General features: G+C 45.7%; 1 protein-coding gene across 1 annotated transcript; it reads left to right on the top strand.

The window, feature by feature from the left end:
• The first annotated feature begins 5,973 nt into the window (after positions 1-5,973).
• Positions 5,974-8,384, top strand: LOC123404737. Its single transcript, XM_045098683.1, has 6 exons — positions 5,974-6,622; positions 6,744-6,997; positions 7,069-7,294; positions 7,376-7,461; positions 7,625-7,716; positions 7,844-8,384. The coding sequence occupies exons 1-6, from the start codon at positions 6,548-6,550 to the stop codon at positions 8,062-8,064; spliced, it is 954 nt and encodes a 317-aa protein (XP_044954618.1). The 5' UTR covers positions 5,974-6,547; the 3' UTR covers positions 8,065-8,384.
• Positions 8,385-9,514: the final 1,130 nt, after the last annotated feature.

Below are 9,514 nucleotides of genomic sequence, written 5' to 3'. Positions count from 1 at the left end.
GGCCTATTCCTGACCTTGGGTCCTGCTGCGATCCGAACGTTTCGAGAACCCCGTGGTCTGGTTACGAGACTCGTCAAAAATCACAATTTTGGCCTATTGTGGTCAGTTTTATATTCTATTACTCATGGATTTTGGGTCCCGCTGCGATCCGAACGTTTCTAGAACCCTGGGGTACGGTTACGCGGAACTCGTGAAAACTTGCAGTTTTGGCCTATTCCGGCCAGTTTTGTATGCCATTAGTCACTGATTTTGGGTCCCGCTGCGATCCGAATATTTTGGGAACCCCGGGGTCCGGTTACGGGGAACTCGTCAAAAATCGAAGTTTTTGTCTATTATGGCCAGTTTTTTATGCTATTACTCACTGGATTTGGGTCCCGCTGCAATCTGAATGTTTCAGGAACCGCGGGGTCCGGTTACGTGGAACTTGTCAAAACATGCAGTTTTGTCCTATTCTAGCCAGTTTTGTATGCTATTAGTCACTCATTTTGGGTCCTCTTACGATCCAAATTTTTCGGGAACCCCAGGGTCTGGTTACGGAGAACTCGTCAAAACTCATAGTTTTGGCCTATTACGACAGATTTTCTATGCTATTAGTCACTGATTTTGGTTCCCTGTGCTATCCGCACGGTTCGGGAACCCCGGGGTCCGGTTACGGGGAACTCGACAAAACTCGCAGTTTTGGCCTATTCCTGACATTGGGTCCCGCTGCAATCCAAACATTTCGGGAACCCCGTGGTCTGGTTAAGGGGAGCTCGTCAAAAATCATAGTTTTGACCTATTGTGGCCAGTTTTATATGCTATTACTCACTGATTTTGGGTCCCGCTACGATCCGAACGTTTCGGGAACCACGGGGTCAGGTTACGGGGAACTCGTAAAAAATCACAGTTTTGGCCTATTGTGGCCAGTTTTGTATGTTATTACTCACTGATTTTGGGCCCCGCTGCGATCCGAATGTTTTAGGAACCCCGGGGTCCGCTTACATGGAACTCGTCAGAACATGCAGTTTTGGCCTATTCTAGCCAGTTTTGTATGCTATTAGTCACCCATTTTGGGTCCTCTTGCGATACGAATGTTTCGGGAACCCTGGGGGGCGGTTACAGGAGAACTCTTCAAATCTCGTAGTTTTGGCCTATTACGACCAGTTTTCTATGCTCTTAGTCACTGATTTTGGTTCCTAGTGCGATCTGAACTTTTCGGGAACCCGGGGTCAGTTTACGGGTAACTCGATAAATTCACTGATTTTGGCCTATTCCGGCCAGTATTGTACGCTATTACTCACTGATTTTGGTTGCCCGTGCGATCCGAATGTTTCGGGAACCCCGGGGTCCGGTTATGCGGAACTCATCAAAACTAGCAGTTTTGGCCTATTCCGGCCAGTATTGTACGCTATTACTCACTGATTTTGGTTCCAAGTGTGATCTGAACGTTTCGGAAACCCCGGGGTCCGGTTACGGGGAACTCGTCAAAACTCGCAGTTTTGGCCTATTCCGGCCAGTTTTGTATAGTCACTGATTTTGGGTCGCGTTGCGATCAGAACATTTCGGGAAGCCCGAGGTCCGGTTAAGTGGAAATCGTGAAAACTCGTAGGTTTGGCCAATTCCTGACTTTGGGTCCCGTTGCGATCCGAATGTTTCGGGAACCCCGGGGTCCGGTTACGGAGAACTCCTCAAGGCTCGCAGTTTTGGCCTATTACGACCAGTTTTCTATGCTATTAGTCACTGATTTTGGTTCCTAGTGCGATCCGAACATTTTTGGAACCCCGGGGTACTGTTACGGGGAACTCGACAAAACTTGCAGTTTTGGCCTATTCCGGCCATAGGGTTGGAGGGTGGGAGTGGGATTTTGTTGCCTGATTTGGAGAAGAAAAGGACGAAGAGTGTGGGCGAGGTGGGGGAGACGCAGAGCCCGATGGGGCTAAACAAGACGGGGTAGTTAGATTTTCTTTCCTCCCCGGGTCGTTTGGTGTTATCGAGGGTGGACCTAGCAAATGGTGCGCCATTACTTAGTTTGAAATTTTTTCCACCCCCCTCTAGATCTTAAAAGCCCCGTATCTTTTTTCTGTTAGGTTATTGGGAATTCTAAAAATCTTCAACGGGGTTCTCCCCGTTGAATTCGGATGTAACTTTTCGAGTAGATCATTTTTCATATAAAAAACTTTTTAATCTGAGTTCGTATGCAAAAGTTATGCCCATTTTACAAATTCCAGAGAGATTTTGCAAATAAAGTCGAAATTCATATTTGTAAATTTTCTCAAAAACTAGACCACATATCACATGGGAAACTTACTTTCTTTTATTTTTTTGACATTTCCATCATTTTCTTTTATTTATTTTTAAACTGAAAAGGCGGTCCACAGCGGGGTGCATTTGGTGATGGCGGTAGTACCGCTGGGTCATAGCGGTACTACCGCTCCCCGTGGCGGTAGTACCGCTCTCAGGTTACGAATGGCGCACCTCCCACGAATGCGCCATTGGTAACCAGGGTTACTAATGGCGCACCTCGGTGTGGTGCGCCATATTAGCTGTATGCATTTTTCCACTAGTGTCATATCTTTTATTCTGTTAGGTTTTGGGGGATTCTGAAAATCTTCAACGGGGTTCCATTCTAAAACTCCACCTCTTCGTAGAGCCCGCGCTTGCGATTGGCCTTCTGCTCCAGATCTCCAGCGACTTCATCCTCCACCTGCTCACCGACCATAGGGTCGACCGCTGCGATGGCGGCCGGCGCAGGCACATCCGAAGGTGCACACTAGCCGTCACCGGAATGGTGGACCCAGCCACACCCACACCGGCGGCAATGACCGGAGCAGACTCTCTGCTTCCTCAGTTGCCTTCTGCTCCTCCGTTGCGTCTTCACGCCCGGGCTTCATCGTCGTCGTACGAAAGGAGGAGGGTGGTGGCGCGTAGGGTTGGAGGTGGGAGTGGGATTTTGTTGCCTGATTTGGAGAAGAAAAGGACAAAGAGTGTGGGCGGGGTGGGGGAGACGCAGAGCCCAATGGGGCTAAACAAGACGGGGTAGTTAGATTTTCTCTCCACCCTCGGTCGTTTGGTGTTCTCGAGGGTGGACCTAGCAAATGGTGCGCCATTACTAAGTTTGAAATTTTTTCCATCCCCACCCCCATCTTGATCTTAAAAGCCCCGTATCTTTTTTTCAGTTAGGTTTTTGGGGATTCTAAAAATCTTCAACGGGGTTCCCCCCGTTGAATTCGGATGTAGCTTTTCGAGTAGGTCATTTTTATATAAAAACTTTTTAATCCGAGTTGGTATGCAAAAGTTATGCCCATTTTACAAATTCCACAGAGATTCTGCAAATAAAGTCGAAATTCATATTTGTAAATTTTCCCAACAATTAGACCACATATCACATGGGAAACTTATTTTCTTTTATTTTTTTGACATTTCCATCATTTTCTTTTTTTTTACTGAAAAGGCGGTCCACAGGGGGGGGTTATTTGGTGTTGCCGGTAGTACCGCTGAGTCATAGCGGTACTACCACTCCCCTGGCGGTAGTACCGCTCTCAGGTTACCAATGGCGCACCTCCCCAGGAATGTACCAATGGTAACGAGGGTTACTAATGGCGCACCTGGGTGTGGTGCGCCATCACTAGTTTTGAAAAAAAATAATTAAAAAAGTTGTTAGCAGTGGCGCACCGTGGGTATGGTGCGCCATTACTAGTTAAAACTAGTAATGGCGCACTTTCCTGTGGTGCACCACTACTTTGGCAAGGGGTGGGGCGCCAGGCCAAACTTACTAATGGTACTTACTAATGGCGCACGAGAGAGTAGGTGCGCCATTAGTAATATGGTTACTAATGGCGCACCACATGCATGGTGCGCCACTAGTAGCCATATTAGCTATAGGCATTTTTCTAGTAGTGGGTGGATCCTCTCACCATCCTTAGTTTTGGGCAACAAAACGATCTCGCCAAAATTTACTCGGAATAGGTCGAGTTGGCCTGCATGAAGACAACGAACAACTCCAATAGGTCAGTCTTGATGACATCACAAAAATTCTGATAGAATTCTGCGGGGAAGCTATCAGGTGCCGGAGCTTTGATATGTTCCATTTGGAACACCACATCTCGCACCTCCTCTTCATAGAAAGGTGTTGTGAGCATATTGTTCTCTTCTACTGTGACTCATGGAATATCATGTGTTCTCGTCTCGTCAAGTGTGAAACTCGGTGGGAGGGGGAATGGGTGGGGGAGTGGAAAGGAACGAAGCGAACGGTTACCTAGGTAATGAGACTTTAGGAGTAGAGATTAGTTTTGGCATGGTGACTAAGGCATAACATTATGGGAAATTTGGACAAAATTATCGTTGGGTAATTTGTTGTTTAGTGGCAAGTAAATCAATTAGGAAAATAGAGGAAGAGATACACACAATCGATATAGATATTCTCTTCCTTTTCTACAAAAAGAGATACATGCAATTGTAAGAGAGATACTTTCCTTTCTTTTTTATTAATTAGAGAGATCAATAAGAAAAGTTAGATAAGTGATCTTTTGTATGTTAGAAAAGTGTTGATTTGAAAGAAAGAAGTGGAGAGATTCTCTCCTTTTCTATAAAAAGAGATATATGCAATCGTGAGAGAGGTACTTTTGTTTCTTTTGCATTAATTAGATAGATCAGTTATGAAAGTTACATATGTGATCCTTTGCATGTTAGGAAAGTGTTGATTTGAAATAAATGAATGGAGAGAAAATAAAATGATGGATAATAAAACACATTAGAAGGGGTGGTGAGAGGTGGGACAAAAATAAACCAGGCTACCAACTGCTCCATTAGGAATAGAAATCGAAGCATTTATAAGCCTATGTGTAAATATGTTTGAGTGTTTTCTATAGTTTAGTGCCCCCGATCAGTTTTTATCCTGGGTCCGCCCTTGGACATATACACTCCATTTTAGGAGTAAAGATTAATATAATTTGGTGATGTATAGAAATATTAATAAATGTGATTGAGCCATTTATGGTAATGTTAATTAACTCAGATTTGTTCTTTAAAATTTTATTAAAAATTAATGTAATTTGGTGATGTATGGAGATACTAATAAATGTAATTGAGCCACTTATGATAAGGCTAATTATTTCAAATTTGGTCTTTAAAGATTTATTAAAAAATAATATAATCTGATGATGTATGGAAATATTAATAAATGGGATTGAGTCACTTATTGTAAGGTCAATTAATTCAGATTTGGTCTTTAAAGATTTATTAGAAATTAATGTAATTTAGTGATATATGAAAATATTAATAAATGGAATTGAGCCACTTATTGTAAGCTTAATTAATTCAGATTTGATCTTTAAAGATTTATTAAAAAATAAATTTAATTAAATCTTTCACATAAATGCATTACTAAATATATGTTGATGGGTGGAGGAACAAAAAAATCGGACGAAACAACTGAACGAAGGTGGGAGGTACAACAAAAATAAATCCGGAACGAAAACCTATCATCACGACCGCAGGCTGCTTCTTTAGAAATAGAGATTGTTTTCCATAAAAACTCCAACATTCTCTAAAATGAATAGAACTATTTAGATATTAGTTTACAAAGGAAGCACTAGATTATTGTAGAACTATTGATTCCAGCTGAACCCAACTCTAAAATGTTGGCTCCGCCACTGTCTCCGATCTCAAATAACTGTGAATTCGAGCTTTGTCCTCAGTGAAATTCGCCGAACAAAACCTTCGTTCCCGCCGTCACCGTCCCCTACATTCTTTTTTTCCGTTGCTCGTCAGTCATCACCTTATCCAAAACCCTTTCCCTTTCTTACCTCCTTAGATCTCACACCACGAGCGCGTTCGATCTCTTCGAACCATCCTGCTTAATGTCATACACGTCATCCGTAGACTAGACCATAGCAAACGGCCGGGCATGTGGTGCGGTGTCGTGAGTTCACCCCCATCCACACACAGAAATTCCTCCATCTCCACTGCCTGGCCGCCCATTACTCTACATCACATGGAGCAGTTAAGCTACGCCAGTAGTACCCCATTTGTCACAAAGCGTGTGTGGACAGCAGCGACAAGCACGGTGAGTGTTGGATCTCCTCCACTGCCCACGAATCCACAGCCATGAGTTGATGGCCTTTGGCGCCACCCTCCATCGATCGCCCACCAGTGATTGACATGTGCCTACTACTTCTTCTTCTTCTTCCCCGCAAATCAACCGGCGCCCGATTTTCCCGTCTCCTAGCTTGCTAGCCACCTACCTCTGGGTGTGTGTGCATGGATAAATCATAAATGGATTGCTGGATTCGATGCTGTGGATGAGCTTCCCCTCCCTCTATCCGACCCATCACTCCACCGCTCCCCTAGCTTCCTCCTATCCACCGTCTCCTCCTCCTACCTCAGCTAAAGCTAGCTAGCACCACTAGAAACTAGTATCAGAATTGCTATTTCAGCTCGGCGTCTACCGCAATCTTGATCCATTCCTTCCGATTCTTGCCCGGTCGATCGATCGCGGGAACACGAACAACACACAGATCATCGTCCTGCACGTTGATGCGTGCAAGCGATCTGGTTGCTCGAGATAAAGATGAAGAACAGCAGCAATCTCGAGGCCTTCCTCCAGGCCGCCACGCCCCGGCTCCCATGGCGCTCCGCCACCATGGTACGTGGATGATCGATCCACCAATCCTTACCACCAGATCATGGCAGATCCTCTGCTTTCACCAGCAAAACGGCTCTCTTCTGCTCTGTTCTGACTTTTGACTAACTTGTCTGCTTGGCAGGAACGATTCCAGGGAGCGCCCAGCAGCGTGTGGCAACACCCAGAAGGCAAGAACAAGGACGCGGTGGAGTACTTCGCCCTGTCCGAGCTGTGGGAGCACTACGCCGAGAGCAGCGCCTACGGCCTCGCCGTGCCCGTCCGGGACGCCGGTGACCGCGCCGTGGTCACCACCCAGCACTTCGTCCCCTACCTCTCCGCCGTCCAGCTCTACACCGCCACGAAGCCCACCTCCCACACCCTCGGCGCCACCTCCAGGTAATCCGTTGATCCGTCCGTCATAATTCTTGCTTGGGGGACCGGCCACTGATTCATTTCTTGGTGAGCAGGAGCACGGGGAGCGAGACGGATTCATGGAGCGACGACAGCGTGGGCGGCGACAGGTTCGCCGGCTCCGGATCCTCCTCCTGGGACGCGGCGTCGGACGAAGACGACGCTTCCTCCACCTACGACGGCACCGGCTCCACCGGCGTCTCACCCAAGCAGAACGGGTACCTGAATTTTCAGTACAGGGAATGGGACTCGCCCTACGAGAGGGTACCGCTGGCTCACAAGGTTCATGCACGGCCACCTCTGCTCGCCGGTCCGCCGGAGTTGGCCGGTCGGTGATTCTGACTCTTGATCAATGCTGAGCAGGTGGAGGAGCTGGCCCGGGACTACCCATGCCTCATGTCGCTCAGCAGCGCCGAGCTCTCGCCGTCCAGTTGGATGTCCGTGGCATGGTACTTAATTAACTAACCAACTTGGATTGATTTCTGACATCACTCCGCTGTTCTCTACTTATTTGCTGGTCGGTCGAGACATCATTTTGCTAGCATTATCTTGCTGATGTATGATGAACTTTAATAATTAGAGAATCAACATTGACTTGTGTATGGTCATTAGGTACCCAATCTATCACATCCCTGCTCATGTCAACCTCAAGGGTACCTCTGCCTGCTTCCTCACTTACCATTCCATCTCATCAGTCTTCCAAGGTAGTACATACTTACCATCTTCCACATACATTCGTTGTGAAGAACACAAATTTCTTCCACCACATCAGTGTAATTCACAGTCATCGATCGCTGATGCTAGCAAGCGTTGTTGTTTCTTCACCTGCAGACAACATACATAGCGGGCCGGAGCACGACGACGGCGAGATCGCGGCGCTGTCGCCGTTCGGGCTGGCAACGTACAAGATGCAAGGGGATTTGTGGAGGAGGCCAGGGTCATCGGACCCCAGGAGGCTGTCTGAGCTCCATTGGGCGGCGTCCTCCTGGCTGAAGCAAGTCGGCGCGCACCATCCTGACTTCACCTTCTTCACGACGTCCCACCGTCGATGACACGACAGCGACACCCTGTTGATTCCGCGTGTGTTTCGGTTGGATTTTGCATGTGCACCGGAACACGTCAAGATATGACACCAAGAACTTCATGTAGGATTTGATAGAACAGCATGCACCGGAGTTTTCTTCTTTCTGAATTTGCAGGAAGATACAGTTACTTGTTGCATCGATCGGATTAGGTGTCAGATTGCATGCTCTGTTTTTCGTTCATCGACGGGCATGATGTAGCTGCAACACACCATTTCCAAAGAATTGCAGCTCGTGAAATGCGACCTCAAAATCATATATAGTTCAACAATCCGCCTGGTATTACCTGATGAGCTTGACTGTACTTGACTACCTTAACGACACTGCAACCTGTAGTCCTGTAGATGTGAGTACAATTTTTATTTAGTCTGCCTACTGACTGGATCACAAAGATTCAGGAGAAAACATCACAGAAGATGCAGTCAGGCTAATTATTATTTTGGATTCACTTAAAGTATTCTTTTAGTTTTCATAAAAGATATACTCTTAATTGTAGTTGGGAAGAAGTAGATATAATTATTTAAGTACAGAAGGAGTATATGTATTTTTCAGTTGGATTTTGCATGTGCAATGTCATGACAAGATACCCATGCTCTATGTCAATACAGAAAGTACTAAATATATTAATATCACGAATATATAAATTACATCCAGTCTCTGCAAGCTGTCCTATATAAATTTATGTAGGATACTTTTGGCTTTGCCCCTGTATTATGAAGAAACCAACCACCAAATTCGTGCAAGCTGCAGATCCGTTTCATGTTTCGGGTCTAACTAACCAACATGGATGTCCATGGCATGGTACTTAATAACTAACCAACTTGGATTTGTCACACCACTCCACTGTTCTTTAGTACTCCCTCCGTCCCAAAAAATTTGTCTTAGCTAAGACAAGAATTTTAGAACGGAAGGAGTACTTATTTGATGGTCGGTTGAGACTTCATTTGTTAGTATTATCCAACTTGGTCATACTTTGCTAATGTGAGCTATGATGCACTTATATTAATCAACATCAACTAATCCATGATCATTAGAGACCAATCTATCACATCCCTGCTCATGTCAACCTGAAGGGGTCCTCTGCTTGCTCCGTCACCTACCATTCCATCTCATCGCTTTTCCAAGGTATTATAGATTTGTCATTTAACCGTCACACACATTGTCTGCCAACAATTTTCTCCCACTAGTTTTGTGACTATGTTAGTGTAGTAGTACTATGTATGACCATGCATTGCACATAAGTAAGTTGCAATCATTGATGATGTTTTTTTGCGGGAGCAATCTTTGATGATGCTAACAAGCACTGTGGTTCTTCTTCGTGAAATGGAAACCTCTCTCAGGAAGTCCTGGACCAGGTGATACTAACTTGAGGTGTTTGATCCTGGTCGGCCGGACCGGGGCATGTTAAGCCATGGGCTGA

This window comes from Hordeum vulgare, chromosome 6H (genome assembly GCF_904849725.1).
Source record: "Hordeum vulgare subsp. vulgare chromosome 6H, MorexV3_pseudomolecules_assembly, whole genome shotgun sequence".
Taxonomy (NCBI): domain Eukaryota; kingdom Viridiplantae; phylum Streptophyta; class Magnoliopsida; order Poales; family Poaceae; genus Hordeum; species Hordeum vulgare.
The sequence above is the reverse complement of the archived record's forward strand: the minus strand, read 5'-3'. Positions and strand labels throughout refer to the sequence as shown.